The 24,474-nt window shown below is 42.0% G+C and overlaps 1 protein-coding gene across 3 annotated transcripts in view; it reads right to left on the bottom strand.

Annotated features, from left to right (window-relative positions):
- KIFAP3 (kinesin associated protein 3) overlaps positions 1–24,474 on the bottom strand; it is a 118,397-nt gene that overhangs the window by 60,671 nt on the left and 33,252 nt on the right. For all 3 annotated transcript variants that reach the window (XM_071220047.1, XM_053914657.2, XM_024553572.4), the window contains exons 10-11: positions 21,812–21,974; positions 4,054–4,154 (exon numbers count right to left, since the gene is read on the bottom strand). In XM_071220047.1, coding sequence (XP_071076148.1) covers positions 4,054–4,154; positions 21,812–21,974 — 264 coding nt within the window. The remainder of the gene's footprint in view (positions 1–4,053; positions 4,155–21,811; positions 21,975–24,474) is intronic.

The following is a 24,474-nucleotide window of genomic DNA, read 5'->3' as shown; positions in this document are numbered from 1 at the left end:
CGCAATGAGGAGGCAATAGTGTTCAATCAGACAAGTCCCATATTGAGTATCAGATACCAAAGACCCACGACTGAAATCACTGTGTCTAGACTCTCTGGCACCTGACTTTACTTATTTACCAGTGACCAGGGGCCAACCCCCACAGCTCTCTGCATTCACGTACACCTCTACCACCCCCAACCCCCCGCCCGAACATCTTTGAATGATTATGGCAGAACTTTGCATGCCTCAGGAATCTCTTCTGACTGGCTACTCCCTAACTGTGCTGTTTGAAGTGATGCTCTGGTTTCTGAACTTCAGCAGATAATGGCAGGCAGGAGCAAAGGGGGCTGTCAGAAAGGACGTTTACCAGCATTCAGCTAAAAAGAAGCATGTAGATCAAAGAGGGGCCAAGCAGGACAACTGTGGTGGAAAACATGTGGATCACTAGGAAGATCCCTGCACACTGTTCCAGGGGAAAATATTAAATGACACCATGACATCACTACCTAAACATGCACTTTGATTGGCCACTCTATTACCAATAAATACTTTTATAAGCATCTGGATGGCATTTGCACCTATTTAAACAAAGCACGCATCTTAGAGGTCTAAATAACAATGAACTGTTAATGTGTACTTTTAACTATTATTAGAATACAACTATTAACTCCTGGTTATCCCCAAGTATGCTTACCCAAAACAATTCACCCACTGAGACCATTAAGATCATATGTAAAGGAAGACTTGCCCTGGCCCCCAAATTCTGCAGAATACTGACATAACAGGGAAAAAACAATAATGTATTGGATAATTAGAGGCAACGAAGTCCAAAAGAGGCAAAACAACATAATATTGGGAGGGGTTATAAGACACGTTGAATATACACTCACTCACTCTGAATGTTAAATAATTTTCAAAAGTGAAATCTAATCTAATCATAGGTTTAACCTATAAAACACGTATTAAAGAGATCAGTACTTAAATTGGACTGCAGATGGGTCCTGAATGATGAGAAAAAGATTTGACATTTAACTAACAGCACCTGACTTCTGTACAGTGTTTCACAGTGTAGACACCTCCCCGACACAGGTCTCTACCGTACTGAAGGAACACAAGCAGGCAGCACACGTTCGATCACTGCGGTGAATGTGAACCGCTCCTGAGCCACGGCTTTCACACTTCCGAAGCGGCAGCCCTTGACACTATTTACTAACCAAAAACCTAATGTGCATAACCTCAAAGTGAACAGAGTATTGCATTCACTCTCGAACATTCTGAACCTCAGATACAGTTTTATTTAATCAATAGATTCAGCAGTTGTGGTCACCTATGAACTTAAAGCTTTCCTGGTGTTACAAACATTAGCTCAAAAGCCAATACCTCTGAAAGGAGTATATTTTTAATTCCTGAAGGAAGCTTGGAAATTTCCCTTTAATTCCAGAGTTGCCTTCCATGACTCTTTCATTTTACAATGAACCTGAAACTGGGGAGCGATCAAACCCTGTCCACTTTTCCCTAAATACGTCAGAACTGAGCCCTAGAAAGTGCAAGTCCGAGGCCCCACAGCCCTGTAGGAACAAATATGTTCCAGAGAATCATTTGGCTTCTTACAACGTGGCCTTACACTAAAAAGCCTCACGACGTCTATGACAGAATTTGGTAATATAACCTCACTATTCCTATAAGGGTTGAACTTTTAAAAAGAAAAAGAAAACAAAATGTTGACCCTGAAATGAGTTTTAGAAGATTCTGTTCATAAAATACACACCATACGTGCTCTGAAAACCTCACTGCAGCAATGTCTGATGTCCGAAAATGATCTGGCAGGAAAACGTGCATGAATATTGTTCTTAAAAAGGCAGGAGAGAATTTTCTACACACAAAGTTGTCAACTGAAATAGATAATAACAATGTCTCAAAGGTAACCTAACCAGCCTCTTATTTCTGATTCTTTATTTAAAATAAAGCTTTATATTTTATGTCTGAGACTGATACGTTGTAAGAGAGAAGAGTAACTCCAAATTCAACAAAGTTTTTTCATCTCATTTCAGTGTACATTTCTCTTTTTTAACTTAATATTATTCTTTTAAAAATCTAAACCGGATAAAAACAGTCAATCTAGGCAAGAATATTACTCTTTTTTGGCTGCTTCCCAGTCCGTACCCTGTGATCAAGGAAGTTCTGACACGGAATGGGACTGCAGAAGGAGCGGCTTTGAGACTGCACAGCCGCAGCCCGGGAACAGATGGCGCGAGGCCGCAGTAAATCACCTGCGGTCTCCCTTTGACACGGCTACTCTCATTGAGAACTCGTTTGACCAAAGGTTTGATTACTCTTCACGTTGGCTACAGCCTGACATGTGTTATCTCTGTAAAAAACCTTGCCTGTTAGATAAAATGTGCTGCATGTTCTTTATAGGATGTCTATTTCCTATATACAAGCATAATTAGTTTATCTCCTGACATTAAAGGCTAAGAAATAATCCTTGAGTGTTTATCAGTCTTTTAATTGCATGTAAATAAAATTCTGGAGTATAAAATTCAATTTTTGAACTGTCTTACTGTTTTGGAATGAAGAGAAGGATGGTCAATTAATGAAAAGAGAAATTATGGTCTATTTTTTACTACTTATTAATTATTTTTCAAGTAATATCAATTTAATAACTTATATTAGGCTAACAAGAAATTACCTTTTAGGAGTCCAAAGAGCATTTACCTTTAATAAGTATAACCTACTATTCATATTCTTCCAAAGTGTTTTTTAAAGTATAATTTCTGGTATATATTATACATCCTGCAATTTTGCTTTCTCTTTTTAGAAAATCTTTTATAGAAAATAATGTCATATGAAGAATTAGAACAACCAGTGTTTTAATCATCAGATAATCAAATTACTGGAAGTCAGTTTAATAAAGATTAATGGCACACAAGTTATTCTATGAATGTAAATTTTGTAAGAGTAGAATCATAATGTATAGCATCTGCCCTTACAGTCCATGGAAGAAAAAATCACTAAACTCCTTCAGGACAAGTAGACCTAGCATATGAAATGGATCAAGCAACTGAGAACAGTGCTATAAAAATAAAATAATTCTGATGAAGCATTTTCCCATCAGAGAATGCAAAGCACTTAAAACCATCAACCATAACAGAATTAAAGGGCAAGTGGCAAAGTTGGGAAATGTTTGTAATATGACAGGGTTCAAATGCTTCTGTGTATATATATGTATATATATCTTATTTATTAATCATGAAAATATTAACATGGCAATGGAAAAACCAGCAAGGGACATGAATGAATAATTTATAGCAGAACATGGAAAATAAACATATAAAAATGTTCAAGCTCATTAGTATTTGCATAGAAATGCAAATAAAAAGAAACAGACACTCCGCTTTTAGAGAAATAACATCCAGTGTTGTTAAAAGTGAAGTGCTAGCTGGAAATATAAACATGTCTTCTTAGAAGGTAATTGGCCACAATGTGTCAAATACACAAGTGTTCATACCTTTTGACCTAGTAATTCTACTTTTAGGAATTTAAAAGTAGAAAAGTAAAGAAAAAACAGAGAAATGGATAAGCATTTGTATACTGTGATATTTATTCCACACTTTTTCATTTGCTTACATATGTTTACTTTCATCTGTTTTTATGTGATAAACTAGAAAAAACTAAAAATACAATTTAACAATAAGTAAATTATGGTACATTTATGCAATAGAATATTATACAACTATTAGAAATTTTTGAAGAATGTTCAATGGCATGTGAGAACACTTAGGGTCTATTCAGTAAATAAAGTGATCTCTAATCACATATGGCATATAATCCCAATATATCAATTTTTAACAACGTAAAAGGAAATGGACCAAAATGTTAAATGATGATCTCTGCATTTGGGATAACAAAGTTATCCGCATTTTATACTGTTCTGTATTTATAATACATTTATATTATAACAGATATTTTAACAATTTTTTTTTTTTAGGAAAAGGACATCTGGCAAATGAAGTAGAAAAAGTGGAGAACATATTTCTGAACACTCTTTGGAAACACACCGAAACCGCTTACCTGTGGAATGCAGTCCGTGTAGGCGAACATCGACTTAAAGCGGTCGTCCATGCTGATGTGGTAGAGGACGCACATGGCGATCTGCTTGTAGTTGTCATTGCCTGGGGAACCAGAAACCACGGCCATGGTGACTGATCTCCACATGGGTGCGTTTTTTGGTATAACACACTCAAATGAATGCATTAAAAGTTAGAGACTACTGAATCAAACTCTTCTATAACTCTCATCTAGAAAATATTCCAAGCTCCCTATTTCAATTCCGAAGTGCAGAGCTAGCTATCTCTGAAATATCGCCAATTTCTACAAGATAATGGATATTTTGCAAGGTATGTTTTTGGATAAAAAATTAAGCCCAAACTTAAGAATTAATCATTTTCAGTAGCCCACTATAAAATTGGCCTCCCACTCATACTTTTTAAGTCAAAATATGAGATTAACATAGTTCATTGAAAGTGATGATGTATAATAAATAGGAAACAAAAATGTATTTAATTCCTGGAAAAATAATCAAAATCATAAGAGAAACAGAAGACTATGTCTAATATTAAAAACTGCCTAACGGCTGCCCTGGCCAGGTGGCTCAGTTGGTTTAGGTGTCATCCCATATGCCAAAAAGGCTGAGGGTTCCATCCACAGTTGGGGCACCCTTGGGGGGCAACCAATCGATGTTTCTCTTTCTCTCCCCCTCCCCATCCGACACTTCCCCTCTCTCCAAAACCAATAAACGTGTCCTTGGTGAGGATGAAAAAACACACAGCGATGAAATGCTAAAGGCTGTAAATAAACTAGGCACACGCTACAGCATGAGGATTGCCTCTGAACTCCTGAGGTGAAATAACTCTGGTTTTGTATCCCTTGGAATGGAAAAAAGAAGAGTGAGCGACATGCCACAGATCTGGAAAATGAAACGAGGCTTCACCATGCCGTGTGGCCGCTCCACCTGTCTGCAGACAGGCCGTAGTTCAAGGACCCGTCGTGTGTGATTCCAAAGTCGTGACAGAACTAGAGATGGGCAAGCTGCTCAGCCAAAAAGTTTTATCCCCGAAACAGTATTGTATTCTGTTTTGAAAATTCTGGGCTATAAGAAATCCTTGAAAATATTTAGAGTGAAAAAAATCAAATATATAAGTAAATTTAGTTGATAAATAATATATCAAGATGATTATTAAATCTATTTTAACAGGGAGAATAAATTCAGCACCTTTATCCTTGTGTTTACCATAGCATAAAATTACCAAAATAGTGTTTTTAAAAATGCTGTTTTATATTCTTACTGAATTTTTTTATATATTAGGCATATTCTTAAGGTGGTTATAAATTCTTACAAGGTACAGCAAAGCACATGGCAGCTTCTCAATAAACATCTGCTGCATGGTTCTATTTTTAATTAAACAGTGTGGTAACTGTAGTTAACAATATTGTGTTATATATTTGAAATTTACTATGAGTGGACCTTAAAAGTTCTCACCACACCCTGAAGAAGTAACTGTGAGGTGTTGGGTGTGTTCACCAGCCTTCCTGTCGTGATCATTTTGCCATATATACAGATGTCAGATCGTTATGTTGTACACCTTACACTTACATAATGTAATATGTCACTTAGAGGTCAACAAAGCTGAAAAGAAGCAGTGTTAGCCCTGGCTGGTGTGGCTCAGTGGATTGAGTGCTGGCCTGCAAACCAAAGGGTCATGGGTTCGATTCCCAGTCAGGGCACAGCCTGGGTTTCGGGTCAGGTCTCCAGTAGGGGGCACGTGAGGGGCAACCACAAATGGTTTCTCTCCCTCTCTTTTTCTCTCTCCCCATCCCTCTCTAAAATAAATAAATAAATAACTCTCACAAAATTGGACAAGAACTGCTACCAAGCCTACCAAGGAGTTATGAGAGGTACTGGAAGCTTAAAACGGTGAGCAGAGCGGTACACAGAGGCGGTAGCACCTGGGGAGGAGCCCAGGCTCTGGAGGCAGACCGCTGGGGTTCGAGGTGCGGCCCTGCTGCCTGGGAGCGGCCTCAACTCTTGGGGCCGCAGCTTCTTCGTCTGTGAGGTGGAGACAACTGTGCCGACCCACCGGTTGCTCCTGCTCCATGAGGACGGAGCGACAGGGCCACCCGGGGCCACAAGGCTGCTCTCTCCCGTCCTCATTGGTTTACAGGTTCGTTAATGAAACCCGAGAGAAGAAACAGTGTAGATTACTGTCATCAGTGTGTGCCACCACCACAAACACCGTGACTCTCTCCTCCTCTTTCCCAGCTCCCTCACATGTCACAGACCTGGGGTCCCCGCTAGAATGGGGCACGGAGGGCGCCGGCTGCGCAGACGAGGGCAGGACACAGAGACGAGTCCGAGCGCGCCAGGACGAGCCTCCCGACGAGCTCCCTGCCTCCGTCCACCCTGGAGCAGCATGTGCCAGGCAAACAAAACCTACGCGTGTTTCCCTCCTCGCCGGGCTGAGCACGACCGAACACGAACACGAGAAGCCGTGATGTGACCAGCGCTGCAGAGACTTTCCCTGAGGACGGTGCGCAAGGCGGCGATGAGCAATGGAAGGCTGGCAGGACTGGACTCGGAGTCTGTGGGGACCAGGGGCTGAGTCTGCTAGACTTCATCTGGGCACAGGATCCCTAGAATTCAGCCAGCTGGTGTGCAAGTATCTGTAAGACTGATTTCCTCTTATATTTGTTTAGGAGTGAAAAAAGACATACACTGACACTCGCCCTTTTATTCAGAAAAAAGATGCAAATATTTTATAGTCTTGTTACCCAGATGTTACCTGGATTCTGACTCAAATCTCCTTACGTATCACACGTTACCTTTCTCCTCTAAAGAACTGCAACATATGAAGCTTACGGCATACAGACCCCAGGTAACTTACTCACTGTTCATTGATTTAATCATTGCATAAATGATTAACTTAGTAACATACAGCCTATAACTTTGTTAAGACATCCATTTGCAGATCATGTAGCAATAAACAGCCATTAAGGGAGATTAAATGGCCCAAGTAAAATAAGCTAATAATCTTCTTCACTGAAAGAAAGGATATCTTAGTTCTTAAAACATAAACCTCAAACAAACAAAAAACCAAACCACCCAACAATCTTGCAGCTGCTGAACGAATTTGAGGGGCCGGAGGGCGTGATCTTCTCCTCGGGGTGCATGACCAAAGCCCCTGAGCCCCGGCTCACCGGCTACGATTCCTCTACACCCCACAAGTGGCAGGCCTTTCGAAAGCGCTCCTTGAAGACTTACAGACATCACTTACTCCCGAGCAACATCCCGAGTCAACACAGGCTGCTAACCGAGGGCGCGCTGGCTCGGCACCAAAGGCCTGGGAGGCCTGAGCAGGGCAGTGAAAGGCTGGCTGTGCTGAGGACTGGGCCTTAATGGCCGGAGGGAGATTAGTCAAATCTGGTCAAGTAATAAGGCCAGGGTGGAAAGAAAACGGCCTGGGCATTGTGATTCTTCTGGTATTTATGGCAATAAACATGAATCATGATGAACTCACTGGCTATTAAACGCAGAGGTCGTAAGTACTTCGATAGGATTTCCACAGGAATTCACCGTTAATTAGCTGGATCATTATTTGAAAGTGTTCCTGAATTATCTTAGCAGTTGTGCAGCCCCAAATTGGTCATTCCCAGCTGAGGGCAGTTAATGCCTTAACAAACTGGTCATTAACTCCAGTAACTGATTTTGTGGGAATTATTGCACTTATAAAATACATTCAAGGTTGTTTTTTTTTTTCCTTTTCTTTCCCTTTTAAAGAAACCTGCAGCTGTAGTTCAGCTGGAACAGCTGAAGGAGAAAAAAATCAGCTCCCCAGGCTGCTCTCACGATCGATGTTCTGCCAATTAAAGGGCAAGCGCATGCGGATGGGTTTGAAATTTTAAAATGTCTTCAGTGTTTTCATCTCTGAAGTGATTAGTAAAAGCACCATTTAGCTACTAATTTTGTAAGACACTCGGGATTTTCCGTTCACAGTTCCGCCACACAGAAATATGAGTTCTGAACGACAAACTCGAGGCCAAATTTCCGCTTCTGCAGCAGACCCAGCCCAGCACTTGGTCCAGACAAAGTGAGAACCAGCGGTGGGCCGCACCACTAGCCAGACTCTCGGTCCCTCCCGGGCTCCACGCCTTTGCCCAAAGCAGGGGTCTCCCTGTGAAGACACACGGACTCCGTGAAAAGATGACGGAAGTGCGCAAATAAGCACCCCTCCGTCAGAATGAAGTAGCAGTAAGGCCATGCGTCACCCCACAAAGTCTGCATGAATACAACACAGTTCAAAAATCACAAATGTCTTAAGTTTCCTGTAGAGTTAAAGCCCTTACTGCTCTCTCAATATAGTGAAAATGCCACCGGCAAGCACATCACTTAAAGGATAATTGCAACAAGTATTGCACACGTATATCGCCGCACTGAAGGTACGTCAGAACATCTTTGGCGCGTGCTTCCGTGTGGTTTACATTTAACTTCTTAGAGCACACACTGCAGATACCTGCCCAGCATAATCACACAGCCTCAGAACTTGAAACTGCAGAGACCAGTTTTTAAGAATGCAACTATACTGGACAGTCTCCTGCTTTCTAATATATTTGTTCACAGCCAAGTAAAGATTAGAGACAAATAGAGAGAAACCAAGCTTTTTAACCATGACTTGAGGCGGGGGGGGGGGGGGGGGGGAGGGTAACAATTTATAGGTTACAATGATCCATATGAAAACAAGTGTAACAATTGTTTTATGATGCAATGGTTCATGGATAATGGCTTTTGTGTCCAATTATTTAATGTAAAAACTGTAAGAAACTGACATTGTAAATCTATCAGTAAGCTCGATAGCTCTGTTACATTAAGGTATTCACTAAATAAGTACTCTAAGAATAAGTAGCATAGATGATAGATGGAAAATAGACAGGGGGAGGGTAAAAATAGTGTAGGAAATGTAGAAGCCAAAGAACTTATAAGTATGACCTATGGACATGAACTACAGGGGGGGAATGTGGGAGGGAGGGGGGTGGGCAGGATGGAGTGGAGTGGAGGGGGAAATGGGACAACTGTAATAGCATAATCAATAAATATATTAAAAAAAGAAAAAAAAAATAAGTACTCTAAAATCCAACACTTTGATGCACCTTCCTGCTTTCTTAGTACGTACAACTGTACATTTTGCCATGTACCTTATTTTTCAAATATTTCAACATGTTTTCAGTTATCTTATTACCTTGTCTGTAGTATTCTTTTATTACATCCAGAGCATACCATGACAACTTTTTATAATACACCTGACAAAATATGCATATTTGTGGTACAAATGATAAGGACCAAAATAAAGCCCTTAACAATGCCTGCTTTCTAGCTTACAGGTCCATATCACTGACTTAATGTGCTTTGGTCGGCTTTTACCATCTAGAAATGGAGACACCCCAGGCAAAATTCACACACAGGGTATTGGAACCAGCTGGTGAAAGAAGAATCTTAAGAAAAAAGGCTTCTTGATTTAATTGGGAAAACAGGAGGAAGCATAAATTTTACTGCCATTAATAACTTCAAGCAATCTTGATATGACTCTACCTTACCCTGACGGCTAGACATGTGCTTTTTGTTAAAGCGTTTGCCACATCTAACCCCTATTGTTTGCTCACTTGATCAGGTAAGAAAACGTAGGTTTGTTTATAGGATAATGAGGCCTATTAAAGTGGAGAAACAGTGCAGTAGTCTTCCGAAACAGACGTGTGAAATTCCCTAACAGTTCTGTAATAAACAGGCCAAATGAAGTTATTAAAAAAATCTACTTTGAGTTTCTTAAAGAAACCTTCATAAAGGCAACCTAGTTTTTTAAAAAAAAAATAAAAAACACCTCCTAATTGGAAAACATTATTCTGACCATTTCCAAACAGTTTTTAATAATCAAGTCAGAAAAGGCCATTTATAATATATTGCTTTCTTCAAAAAAAAACATGCTTTATTTCTTCATTTTATGATGCGTTGGTTAAATTAAAAATGAAGTCATATTAGCATGTAATGAAAAAAGTAAATTTCACATTATGGAGGAATTTCAAAGATGTTCAGAACTTGACTTTCCCGATGTTCTTTAAGGACCCATGTCAGAATGGTCAAAGAAAATGACCCTTAATCTCTAAGTGATCAAAGTGTAGGGTCCCACAGCATCTGCGCTGGCCGTCTTCGACAATAAGGGAAATCAGACTTGTCTCAACCGGGAGAACTCAAACATTTGTCACTTAACTCTTGAGCTGGTCTGACTCCCTTCATGCTGATAAAGCCTTTCCACAGCCTGGAAAGTGCCCCGAAACCCAGATTACCCAAAGCAGCCTAGATCAAGATGGGTCAGCTGCCATTCTTCCTCTCAAAACCCCTCGGGGCCCCTCACAGAGCAGAACAACATTTATGTGAATTCAGAAAACCTCAGAAACCCTAGCTTCCAGTGAAGAGAACACAGTCTAACATTACTCTGACTAAAGTTTGGATCCTCTTGGAAATGACTCCCGTGGACCTGTGAACCAGGCACGACAGTGTGCTATTGAACCCAGGAGCCCTAATTTTCCCGCCACAACCAATCAAATTAGTTTAGGCACAGCCAGCTATGAAATTAGCATGGACTCGCGCTCCTCAAACTTAGAGAATCGAAATTTATACAGCTAGGGCTTTGAATCCAATTTGAACTTTGGATCACACTTTCATACTAGTACACAGTGCCACACACGGCCAAATACCAGCGTGGCTCTGTGGGGCAAAGGGCAATTGTAACAAAGATGTCTGAGCTAGTTAACCTTTTTAGTTACCTCGAACATAGGCTCATTAATTATACGTTAAAGTGCCAAGTTCAGTACTTGATGAATATTGAACATGAGTGTGACCTTTAGCTATTACAATTTCTGTAAGTCCCGAAAAGCTTAGCAACATCTGTAGGTAACACTACTAATTCCTCAATTTTTTAGACACGTTCTCATCTCTGCTCATAAATGAATGAAGAACCCATGGCCAGGAGAGGTCATTGCGACGCTGGCTTCAACATTATGTGCACTTTTGAGTTCTCCAAAAGAACAGCGTGCTCATCTAAGATCAAACCTGCCATTTCGTCTCCACAGTGCTTCTCAAACTACCTGCAGTGTAGGGCCGGGTTTTCATTTTTCCTCTCAGTGTGTCAAAGATCAGTAATTTTGTACAGTATAATAAAAATGAAATTAAATAAAGTAGATGCAAAATAGAAACTCAAAACTTGCACTATTATATTCAGAAGAGAGAATTTTATTTAATTAAGTCACTATGCATGCGGAAAGGCTTACTCTCCATTCTGGGTTTTCTCGGCACAGACCAGTGGCAGCTCGTGAGTGCACCCGGGTCTGCGAGCCACGCTCTGAGAACCCTGCCGAGCGCACCCCCGCCTGCGTTTATACAGGGCCCTGAAGACATCCACAGCGTGTGAGTGAGACTGCAGTGCTCCTACAATGTTTCCAAACAAGCCCCTGACACCGTCAGAACTTGAAGCAGGAAGATGTTTGTGGTGCTCCTGGTCCTTTTCCTTCAGCCGCCATAGTCCCTAGAGCTTCCCCTTCCTTGTACTCCTCTGCATCCTAACTAACATCTGTGTAAGGCTTTCTGTGAATTCTCTCATCTGCTTGGCATAACAGTGCGGTGACCTAGGTCCGATTTTATTCTCTTATTCTCTGAACAAGACGAAAGACTCAGTGAGCATTCACTGACTTTCCTAATGTCACTCGGCTAAAGAGGGAGGGAAAGAAGATGACTCCAGCTCGGTTCTTTGGAAGTGCATCCCTTTCAGGCACTAATCCACCCACCCACCCGTCGGTATCTACTGAGAAGCCACAATGTGCCCCGCATTGTTGTGGGCGCCAGGAGCACAGCAGTGAAAAAAGCTGACACATTTCCACGGAGCTTGGAGTCTTTGGGGCCTGGGACACGGTGGCAATGGTGGGTGGATGGTGACACGAACAAGGTAAACAGATGAAGTATGTGTCATGCAGTGCTTAGGTGCTGTGGGGGAAAATAAAAAGGAAGAAAGAACACCAGGAGTCAGGGTTGAAATTTTAAATACAGTAACCTGAAAGCCAAGCCTGAAGGAGGTGAGGAAATGAACCATGCCAAGAAATAGGAAAGAACATTCTAGGCAGTAGGAACACGAGGTGCAAAAGTGTGTCTACTGGGCTTCGGGAACAGCAAGGAGGCCCGTGTGCCTTTAGCGGAAAGGACACGACAGAGAGAGAACTCTTCCAGGCCCTCATAAGGAGTTTGGTCCTTGCTGAGATGGAGAAATGACATGCTTTAACTTAAGTCTTAATAGGATCACCCTGTGTGCTGTGTTAAGACCAACGCTGGAGATGCCCAGGACCAGATAGGGTGCTGCTGTGTTCAAGCAGGAAGGCGGTGACAGTGGCCACTCCAGGACAGTATCAGCTGCGTGCTGCAGACAGGCTGACAGATCTCACAGGCTGCATTGGGGGGGGGGGGGCGAAAAGTGAGGCCTTTTGGTCAATTAACTTGAAAGAGGACGTTTCCACTTGTGGAGAGGAAAAAGATTATGAAGATAAAGGGTTTAGGAAGGATTAAGGGTGGGAAGAGGGCCAGGAGCTTAGCTTTGAATGTGTTAAGTCTCAGGTACTTATAAGGCATCCCGGTGGTAAAGTCTGCAAAACAGAGAAGGGGCTGAAATTACCTACCTTTCCATTTATGTAAGTAAAGGCAGATAGTGAAACAGAATGGATGAAGTCACCAAAAAAGTAAGCACGGACAGAGAAAAAGCCTAAGGACTACGTCCGCACCAGGGCATAGAGACTGGGGAGATGAGGTGGAGGCAGAGGGGCGACTGAGAAGGGTTGGTTACTTGGGAGGAAAACCACAGAGTCCCGTGTGCTGGAAAATCGGCGAAAGGTTAAAAGAGGAGAGAACTGTATCAACTGCTGTTCACAGGTGGAGTAAGGTGAGAGCTGGAAGTTGACTGCCGGGTTCAGCGAGGTGGGGTCACCGGGACTTGACAAGAGCAGCGTGGAGGTGTGTGCGCTGGGGGACGGGGATGGGTGTAAAAGCCTGATGGGACAAGATTGGAAAGAGCGTAGAGCAGAGAGGGAGGGAACTGAGAGGGGGACAGGAGACAGGGAAAGGAAGAGGAGCCCGCACAGGAAAGGAAGTAAATACGTCTATGGAGAGAGAGAGAGAGAGAGAGAGAGAGAGAGAGAGAGAGAGAGAGAAAGGGAGACAGGAAGTGAAGACAACTCTTCGGAGGCATTTTGCACTAATGGAAAGAAAGGAAATGGGGTGAGAGCTAAGCGGTAAAAGAGTAACGTGGGAGTAAAGATAGACTTTTTAAAAGACAGAGGCATAGCTTATTTGTATGTGGACGGGCATGAGCCACTGGAGAGGGAGAATTAATGATACGGGCAGAGAGGGGCGTTTCTGGAGAAAGGAACTGCAGTAGGTGAGAGCGAATGGGGTGGCAGGGAGTGCTGGCCTCTGTAAGGCAGGGGCAAGTTCATCCCTAGTAACGGGGAGAAGCAGACAGAGTGCAGACAGGTGCAGGAAGGAGGGTCGGAGTGGCCCCAGGAGCTCACAGACTTTCTCTGCTGACTGCTTCCACTCTCTCGGGGAAAGAAGCAAACCAAGGTAATGAACTGAGGGGGAGGGGGAGAGAGGACGAGGATGAGGTTGGGTTTTTGAGAAGACAGAGAGATGAACTCCTCACCTACGAGAGTGGGGAATGACCAAAGGAAACGTAGCATGACCGCCAGGCAGCATTGGAAGTCCAGTACCGTTAATTAGCCAGAATGTACGGTCTGCAGCCGCCCCTGCGTGCTCAGGGCCTTCCCTCTCCACTAACCTTCACCGTGTCATAGTTCCTGCCCCCTTCACAAAGCACCGAAGGACTTGGTAGAAATGACTCTAAAGATGGGAGTGGCTGAACACACAAAAGTCCAAAGAGTAAGGAAAGAAATGTAACTAAATGTCTAAGAGTAAGAGAAAAATCATGGTTATCCCAGGGGAATGGGAGGGTTTGGGTGATGCCTGGAAATCCAAATATAACATTAAGAAAATATATTTTGGCAAAATCAAGCATGTCTTCTAGCTCTATCTGAGCAGCCAAGCTGAGACTCCTGGTGAATCGCCAGCACCAGGAGTGTTCCCATCCTCTAGGAAAGAACTGCTTCAAGGCGTGCTTTGACTCAGTGTGGGCTGAGGACCCCTAAAGGAGGCCCGCAAAGTCACACGGTCTTCATGGCAACGTCAATGCATTGCTTTCCTTTTCAAAACCTGCGTTCTTTCAAGCAGGGCTCTGCAACAGGACACACGTCATGCACACACGACACACACATGACATATGTAACACGCAATACCACCACAGACTGCTAAGTGAGACCCGAGAGCCAGCTGCTGTCTAGTAAGCCTGACTTTAAAGAGATCTGCAAAGTGTAAAACGGTGCCATTCTTCTAAGTTTTGTTTGGGGAAAATATGACTTTTCATAAAAATATTTATCTCAACATATAGCAGGTTTGTTATTTTAAAATTAATAAGTATTTAACATTTTTCTCAGTTTTAATTTTGAATACTAGAAATATTCATAGATGTAACCCCTCATAATTAAAAGCTATTTGGGGATCCTTGATAACTTTTAAGAGTGTGAAATGGTCCCAAGACCAACAGTTTGAAAACTGACACTCTTCAGCATCACGCTGAATTCCTGCAATCTCATGATAAGCAGGGACGACTTGCAAAATAGCAAAGAAACTGTGGAAGGTAGAGATTGCCTATCATTTACAGGGAGCTAGCTAAGCTGCCTAACTGTGAAGTTGGCTGTACCTATTCAATTTTTATTTTAACAAATGCAAAAATTCACATATGTGTGACGAGACCTGTATATTTTATAAGGCCTAATCCCTTGAGTTTAAATTCCTTTGAAACTGAAGTTAAAAATTGAAAAGCTGAAATAAAACCTTAGAACATTACTCATTTTAAAGCACATATTGCTACCACTCACAAAGGAGAAAAAGTAAATAAACTCCGCGTTGTCTACGAGAGTTCCCCAGTGCAATCGGTAGTTTTTAAATAAAACCACTAGGCTCATGCTCTGCAGTGCACGTCGCTGCGACTGGTGCTGAAACTGTGCGCACAAACCAATGTCCCAGTGAGCTAGGTCCTTCCTACGAACACCCTTCCCCCCCCCCCCCTCCCCCGTGCACCGACGCTGGCCTGCCTCTGTGCTAATCTCCCCCACGCACATCAAACAATTCTCGGCTTAAGGAACATCGAGCTAAAAGCAGCTGAGAAGTGCAAAATCATTACTGGCCCAGTGCATCAGACAAAAAGCTGAAAAGACTCAGTTTTTCAAGTGGCTTTTGAAACACTATCGGCGCATTCTCCGGGGAACTGAAGGATACACTGTGACAGGAGTTTCCTCGCCATCTCCCACACCAGGATATTCTGACATAAGGAAGCACTCCTGAGACACGTCAAGGTCAAATGGCTTAAGGACTTATGACAAAGGAGTGCATGTTTCAATGATCGGATTCTTAGATGAGCCAAAAAATCTTTAAGCACTTTAAAAAAGTTAACTCAATACCATGAAACCCTGAACAAACTGCCTATCAATTGGACGAGTAAAGCCAAGCTCCAGGTCCAACTCAATTTGCACGAGCAGCCACGTCTGCTGAAACCACGGGCTTTGATAGCTGCCCAGACGAATACACAAAGTTACGAGGCAGAAGAAACGACAAGCACAGGGATGAAAGAAGTGAAAAGATTTATAACTGATACTGAACTAGGCAGGGACAACTTCAAGATCTTCATGAAGTCTCTGGAAAGTAACATATCAAAAAATAAAATAAGAAATGAGTAATTTGGATGGTATTTAAGGTAAAAAAGCGAAGGAATATTTAGATACAGGGTTTTCCACAAACCCAAATAAAAATTTTGAAGCATTTTGAGAGAGAATGACTTGGAAAAGATCAAAACTCTTCAATCAGTTTCAAGATTAAGTGGAGAAAGAGAAATTTAAATAATAATTTCTAAAAGTTCTTATTTCTCTTTATGTGTCCCTGATGTCAGAGGCCAAAAATGCAATATTCTTAAATGAAATGCTTTATACAATAAAACAATATTAAAATGAATTTTGGTAATACTGAATTACAGCTCACTCAGGGCCTCACATGGCGCAGCGCTGAACTAAAACAAATTCTCCTCCACCTTTAACAATTATTCAGATCACAAAACCTTCTTCCTACATATATGTATTTCAGCTATTCAGCAATTCTCACAACAGCAGGGGTCGCAATATACCAGTTGAATGTTTCAGGATACAAGAGAAGGGGATAAATGTTCACATAGCACAGCTTTATTGGAATCTGATTCATTGTACTCTAGTTAAAGTAATCTATTATTAAGTATAAAAAGATTTTTCTGTTATGGGGTCCCCAAACAACAATAAAGAAAACCTACTTAAAATCTGATAGCATTTCCAGTTGAAACAGCATCCCTCAAAAACCACGTCTGAAAAGGTCTACCACATGTATAGCCCTACGAAAGTGCTTGTGCACTTTTTGCATCTTTTAAAAAATACGTAATTTCTCCATCTAAAACGAATAATTCTTTAATTCAGTCATCTGTCAACCTGAACACGTGTGCGACAACGAATTGATTTCTAAGGGAAAGGCAGACCGGCCACTGGTGTTCCATTGCGTGCCCTTTAACCCCTGCTGCATGGCTGCAGGGAAGGAAAGCAGCCCAATTATTTTCTTTACATTTTACATTGTTTAAATTTAATCGTTACTGTATTTTTCCATTACTATTTGACTAAACAGTAATCTGCCCACTCCCCCCCACAGTCACTGCACTGCAGTCCGTGTCCAGGAGTCCTGGCTCCTTCTTGCTCAGTCCCTCCACCCCTCACCTCATCCCCACCAGCTGTCATCCTGCTCCAAATCCTTTATGTAAATCCTTGTAAAACCAGTTTACAAGTTTTTACCCATTTCAAAAAAATTTTCATTCCCATGTAATCACTCCAAGTCTTTGCCAAAGAATAACCTAGAATAACTTAGATTATCGACTGTTCAACACATTAAAAGTCCAGCAGAGACGGTGATATTTCTGAAGATTTGAAGGGAAAAGGTCTACTCACTCCCCTACTTCAATATTTTTCAACTGTACAGCAAAAGCACAGAACATAAAATCAGTAAGTCATAGTAAAATAAACAACTAGAATGTATAGTACATTACACACAGAACTGGTAAATACTTCTTTGTGACAATTTTAAAAATTATATATAAAAACAATGCATAATAGATATCATAAATATAATGTATCCATATGTATCCATATACACATATGGATATATGCACGCACACACACGTCACATATGTGTGTGAGTGCTGCATTATAATGTAAAATGCATCTTACTATAGTTTGGGCCAAAGATGTTTGAAAGTCTCTGCTCTAGATGAATTGTTTCCTATCCCTTTAAAATATGTTCTCTAAAATGCTTCCTTACTACAACTTCTATATAAAATTAATGGCCAAGATCAGAGACATTAAATGTATCATTACTCAACTAAGAAATTTAGTTTATTGTGTTAGAAGTTAATGGTTTAATTTTCCACACAAGCAACGTTTACATTAACAAATGTAAAAGTGACCATCCTAATAATCACTTGTCAGGAAATCATTTATGCATGGAATGCCATTTTTTTTTAACATGGCAGACAGCACAATGAAGCAAAATAGGCTTCTTCCCAGTCAGAAGAAACATCGCAAAGTCCAGGCAGCGGACATCACTAGGAAGAGAACCCTTCAGGCAATCATTTGGAATTCATTTTAACAAAATATACACTTCAAATAAGTTCAGCTGTCGGGTTCCAAGACCGCAAGAGATTGGAAATATATCATCAGAGGAGAGGAAACTGCTGCTACAGAACTGCTGCTGGTGAGGAAGAAACGAGTAGTGACAGCCTAGGACAAGATGGGACACAGGAGAACTGTATAAAAACACTGAAAATGCATGCCATTAGGGGCCATTTATTTTTTTTTAAGATTTTATTTATTTATTTTTAGAGAGAGGAGAGGGAGGGAGAAAGAGAGGGAGAGAAATATCAATGTGTGGCTGTCTCTTACACGCCCCCTACTGGGGACCTGACCTGCAACACAGGCATGTGCCCTGACTGGGAATCGAACTGGCAGCCCTTCAGTTGGCAGGCTGCTGCTGTTCAATCCTCTGAGCCACACCAGCCAGGGCCACTCAGGGGCCATTTATAAAGGGCAAATACTTGAGCACGGTAATATTTGCAGCCTTGTATAATAAATTACCTCCAGAATTACAAACTTGAATCAGTGATAACAAAAACAGTAATAGCTAATACTCATAGAGCACTTGAACCCAGGCCCTGTGGCTCCACAGCCTGTGATTTTAACTACCACACCATACTGCTTCTCAACAAAAATTTGAATTATCTGCATGTCATTAAGGTAAATTTAAGAATATATTTAACAAAAGAAGGATGTAATCGATTTTAAAAACCTGAATACAAAATGATCAAATACCCCTAATAATATAAGCCTGGAAAACTTAAAAAAAAGACCCATTTCTAGATATCTATTGTTTATGCATTTTTATAATCATTTCACATATATATAATTCCCTAATATTTACTGCATTATCTCATTTAACCCTTCCCTATTAATGTGTACAATTATTATCCACATCCTGGAGATGAGAAAACTGATATATGGGTTAAGTAATTTGTATCACATAGCTAGTAATGAGGAAGTCAACATTCAGTCACACGGTCACAGAATTCTAGCTTTTAATCAGCGTGCTGTGTGCCTTGACAGTTGCTAGATATAGTGCATACAGTACTATTCGCTACAGTATTTCAGGGAATACTTTTTAAGAGATTCTATTAATCCTGGAAACCCAGCTAAAATCCAGAAAAATTGAAAAACGCCTCTCAGGATTGTTTGGTTGCTTGCTCACTGATGCTCCAATTCTAACCCTTCCAAGCACTTACCCACCCCCCACATATGGCACGGCCACACGACTTGTTCTCATCAATGGCAATGAGAGTAAAAATGTTTCTATCACTTCAGTGGAAGCCTTTAAGAGAAGCTTGCAATTTTCCTTGTTCTTGGTCTACCAGCCTGTGTCCTTGACTGACGCTAATAAGGGGCAGCACTCGCCTGTAATGGACATAAAATATGAGCAAGAAACAAACCATTGCTGTTTTCTAAGCTACTGAGGTCTTAGGATTGTTTATTAATAATCATAGCCTTGTCCTCCTGATACATTTACTAGACAGGGTTTTCCTGGGAAGCGATGGACAAAAGGGCCATTTTGGGGGCATGATAAAATAAAGTTTACAACATGGTTATCTTCCCAAATTTCATACTGAATCAGTTACTTAGAATTTGAAACATGTTTTTCATTCATAGGCTCACCTTATAAAGGGCCTATAGATGCTTATTAAAACCCATACTTTAAATGAAGAAGAGTAGAAAGTTACAGCCCATTATAATAATTAAATCAAAAGAATGTGAAATACGTAGTAGATGTAAACTTGTAGACGCTCTGAAGCGCTTCACGACCACGGAGGCACTGTTCCTCTAGGGGACACTGATCTGTCCTCAGTGTGGACGTTTTCTCCCCGCCCAGCCCTGGAACGCCAGCAGATGCCCCGTTTACTATGGATGGCTGCCGCTGCATCTACGGTTTGCAAGTGGAATGAAAGTGAAGCGCTAAGGAAAGTTATTAAGCAAAAGACATATGAACATTTGGGAAAAAAAGAAACTGCTTAAGTTAAAATTCAAAGCTTCTGAGCAACGAGAGAGGGATATTTGTTAACAAAATATGAAGTGAGTATCCTGTAATTTCCCCCAAATCTCTTTAACATCGTATTTCACAAAAGTAGGTAACTGGATGCTGAACCAAACAGACTACGCACTCCTTCCAGACAAGGACTACACTTTTTTTCATCTTCCTACACTGAGAATCTGGGCTACTATTTGATAGATAATTCTGTTAGATTTATGATAAATGGAGGGTCACATTCTTAAATTCAAGACCCATCGATTTTACTTTTGAAGTTTGTCTGTTTCTTCACAAAATGTTTGTATCAGTTTGGTTCCCCAAAAACCATTTTTGAAATTACTCCTCAACAGTTTCTTCTAAAATGTGTAATAGAAGTCCTGTGTAATATTTGTGGATCGGCCAATTAACCAAACATTCTTGGACTAATAGACGAGAAGTTTTCCTATTCTGAGAAAAGAGTAAGAAATAAGTTAAAGCTTTTTTTAAAAAGATTTTATTTATTTATTTTTAGACAGAGGGGAAGGGAGGGAGAAAGAGGGGGAGAGTGGTATCAATGTGTGGTTGCCTCTCACATACCCCCTACTGGGGACCTGGCCTGCAACCCAGGCATGTGTCCTGACTGGGAATGGAACCAGAAACCCTTTGGTTTGTAGTCTGGCGCTTAAACCACTGAGCCACACCAGCCAGGGCAGTTACAACCTATTTTTAAGGGGACTTGGAGAAGTGGATTTTTTATCATAGCTCTGCTTACTCTACTTAACCATAGCCCACTTACTATCACCATACATAGTAGTTTACTAGAGTAGTTAATAAATCCCACGTGGGCAGCAGATAGTCCCGAGTTGGAATTCGAGCTCTGCTTTTTATCAGCTGTGTAATCCTGAGTGTAGACCTCAGATGGGGATTCCATGAGATAATGTAATTGAGGCACAGAGCTAATTGCCTGGCACAGTAAATGTTTAATAAATCTTAATACTAGTATTACAAAGAAAATAATGATGATGTCAATAAGAGGCTGGATTCATAGATAGGAGATAGCAAAGAATAAATTTAACTTTGAAATCATTCCACTACTACCTCATTACTATTAAAAACAGTTACAAAATATTTGACTACATGGAGAATGCTACAAAACAAGAAATAAACTTCAGTACTGAAACAAACAGCCTTTAAAACTCAGTAAGAACGTGCTTTCTGGTTAGAAAAGACAATGGCATTCCCGTAGAAGGAAAACGCGGATGAGCAGGCACTTGGGCATAAAAAGGGTCATTTAGGGACCAGCCAGGGGTTCAGCGTGGACATGGCACAAAGTAAAGCACATGGCGGGGAGCAGCAGGTACCTACAAGGACGGACAGTGGACAGGTCAAGGGTGTACAACACTCTGCTGAGAAGCTTTATGTGAGAGCACAGAAGAACTGGCACTTGAATCCATCCTTGCCGTACAGGGATCTTGCTAACAGCCAAAAGAAATTATCTATAAACCGATTCTCCAATACAATATTTTCTAACTCACCCTCTGTAAAAATGCCCTTTTCTACTTAGTGACAAAAAGGCTCACCAAATTTGTGTAGTTGTCAGAAGCATTTTAAAAGCATGGCGGCATATAAGAACTGAAATCATATGCTCATTTTTAAAAACTGCTGAGGAGAAAATAATTTTCTCTTCCTGCTTCCCTGGTAGTAATTTATAGCTGCACTTTGGTTTCCCTTTCACATGGGTAAATGAAGTCAGAGTTAACAGCTTCTACTCAGTGCATTCCACAGCACCATGGGAGTCCTGGCACGGGCCTTTTTCACTCATTCCCTTTACCTTCAGGTCCCCAATCAAAGAACATATGCAGAACAACTTTTGTTCAGCTGACTTTCAACATGCAGCTCAATTTTCCAACGATGTTGGCAATTCCAAGCAACACTATCATTAATTTTTAACAGGCATACCTAGGAGAGCGGTGAGTTTGGGAAGTAGTCCAACTTGTACCATCTTATTCCTCAGTCCTGTGTCAAAGGACAGGTTTAGTAAAAGCCGGAGTGTGATATTCAGCAGGTCTTCATGCTCACAAGGGACCATTTTCACCAGCTTTTCAACAATATCCATTTCCACCTATGTGAAATGATAACACAGGTGCTGTGAGGTCTGCTGCACACAGAGACAAAAAGATTACAAATTACCTTTTCACTGTCCCCTACGTAATTATGTGTTAACCTACACAGTCATTGTAATCTACAGGTGTTTGAAGAGAAAATATATACTCCCACATCATCCTTCATTCCTTCACAGAACAGCATCAACTGGAAGACAAATGGCACTGGGTTCTTGAAAACACAGTGAGCACCACCTACTAAGTGTCAGCCCTGGGCCAGAGCAAACGACACCTCGTCCTGGCCTTCAAGGACTCCGGTGTAAAAGAAGAGCCGGCAAGTCGAACCAGTAACACCATGCAGTAAAAATGGAATGCACCAAGTGCTCTGGAAGTAACACAGAAGGGAACTCTATGCTACCTGGGAGAGCAGAAAGGACTTCGAATTAGAAACAAAGCTCTCTGCAATGTGTGATAATTTGCTCGCTGGCTGAGAGAAGCAGCAGCCAGTGGACAGGCACTTGGGCATAAAGGAGTTTGTTTGGAGACTGCTGTGCTCTGGCATGGCCACAGTGTGACGTGCATGCTGGGGAGTGGCAGGCGCCCCTAAGGGCAGGCACTGGGCAGGTCACAATGAGCTTTTAATGCTCTCCTATGAGGTGTAACATTACTCTAAAGGCAGGAGAGTGCCTGGAATGATTCTAAGCTCAGTGGGTCGTATGCTCAGACCAGTAACATAAAGACAAGTCTGTCAGTACATACATGCGTGTGCACATACGTAACACACACAGACAAATGAACAGGGGGCGCTGTGTAGGCAGAGACAGAAGGCAAGCACTGAAGAATATGCTGCATTGGAATCGGTGTTTGAATCAAAGAAAGGGCGTAAAGACTGACCAGGAGAGAACAATCTGAGAGCTGCTGGAGAGACAATCAAACCTATGAATGAGGATGAAGAGGAAGCACTGAAGAGGACTTTCAGGTTGGGGGTCCTGAAGACCGCCCCGCAGGTTCAGTGACTTGCTAGGAGGACCCACAGGACTGGCCTAGGGTCATGTTCATGGCTCCGATCTACTACCGTGAAAGGATGGAAAGAAAGATCAGAAAAGGAAAAGCACACGGAGGTGAAGTGCAGAGGAAACCAGGTGGGAGCTTCCTGGAACCCTCTGGCCCAGTGTGGAAGGCCGACGGAGAGGTGGTGCTGAGGTTTTCACTGGGGGCAGGTGGCACCGGAAGCCTGGGCCTGGCACACGCTAAAACTCCAGCAGGTGTGAGGCACATACCACGTCGCTGGGCGGTAACAGTTCAGGCCACAGGAGACCAGCCTCACGAGTGGGGGAGAGTGGAAGCACTGCAGCAAGCCCAGAGGCATGAGCCACAGGCCACGGGCCACGCTTGAGAGAGGGCCAGAGTGGGGAGCGCAGTCTCAGGCCCCTTTTGCACACGGCCAGTGGGGCAGACGCTGAGAACAGGTGCAGGGTGAGGAGGGCGAGAACTGCGTTAACTCTGGTCACGTTTAACTTGAGGTGATACTCAGAGGATCCTGGGGGGTCTGATAAAGCTCAGGAGGGAGCCTGGGCTACGAGGAACAGTCGAAACTCTGGGTCGAGGGTCACTAACTGTGGTCAGTGGGTCTCACGTGGGCTGACATCTCATTCCATGCAACTCAAGAGCTAAAGATTTTGGATGTTTACATTTTTTAAATGGTTGAGGAAATTAAACGACGAATGTGTCATGACACATGAAAATTATCTGCAGTTCACGCTGCAGTCTCCACACGTACAGCCTGACTGGACCACAGCTGTGCTCAGAGTTTGCAGACCGCCCGTGGTGGCGGCAGTGCTCGGCGGCACAGCTGGGTGGTAGCGACAGACCGTGGGACCTACAGGCCTGAAGTATTGGCTATTTGGCCATTTACGTAAAAAGTCGGTTGCCCCCCCAACTCTAGGCGACTACAAAGTTGCTCTGAGAGCTTGTCTTAGAGTGTGCATCACGGAGGACAGAGAGTATTTAGTAATACAAGCCCTGTATTCCTATTTCTTATGGTAGCAATCAGAAAAATTTGGTTATGAAAAAATTTCTATCTTTGCTACAATGCAATGGCTAAAAAGGAAATTCTATGTAACTACATAATCTTGATCATTACCAAAAGGTTTATGAATAATCTTGCTCTACTTTTTCTTTTATTGGGAGTATAAAGCATTTAGTTACATCCCCTTTCCCATCTTTTTGCGGTTGTTCACTGACCTCGGACACACCACACTAAAAATTGAGCCCTAGATACACCTTCTCCCTTCCATTCCACGCCAGGAAGTAAACACAATTCTTTTACATGCTGATTGACCAAACAACAAAAATCTTGCCTTCAGGCCTCGACCTGCTCCCCATGGCCTTCCTGCTGTCACGCCTTCATTACAAAGTGCACATCTGTCTCAAAAGACTCTCTAACTCGAGTCTCCCTCTCTCCTGGTGTAGCTTGTGGAACAGGCCAGGTCAGTCATTCATTCGTTAACTTCCCACAAC

The sequence above is a fragment of the Desmodus rotundus genome, chromosome 12, assembly GCF_022682495.2.
Source record: "Desmodus rotundus isolate HL8 chromosome 12, HLdesRot8A.1, whole genome shotgun sequence".
Taxonomy (NCBI): Eukaryota; Metazoa; Chordata; class Mammalia; order Chiroptera; family Phyllostomidae; genus Desmodus; species Desmodus rotundus.
This window is presented reverse-complemented; position numbering and strand designations above follow the sequence as displayed.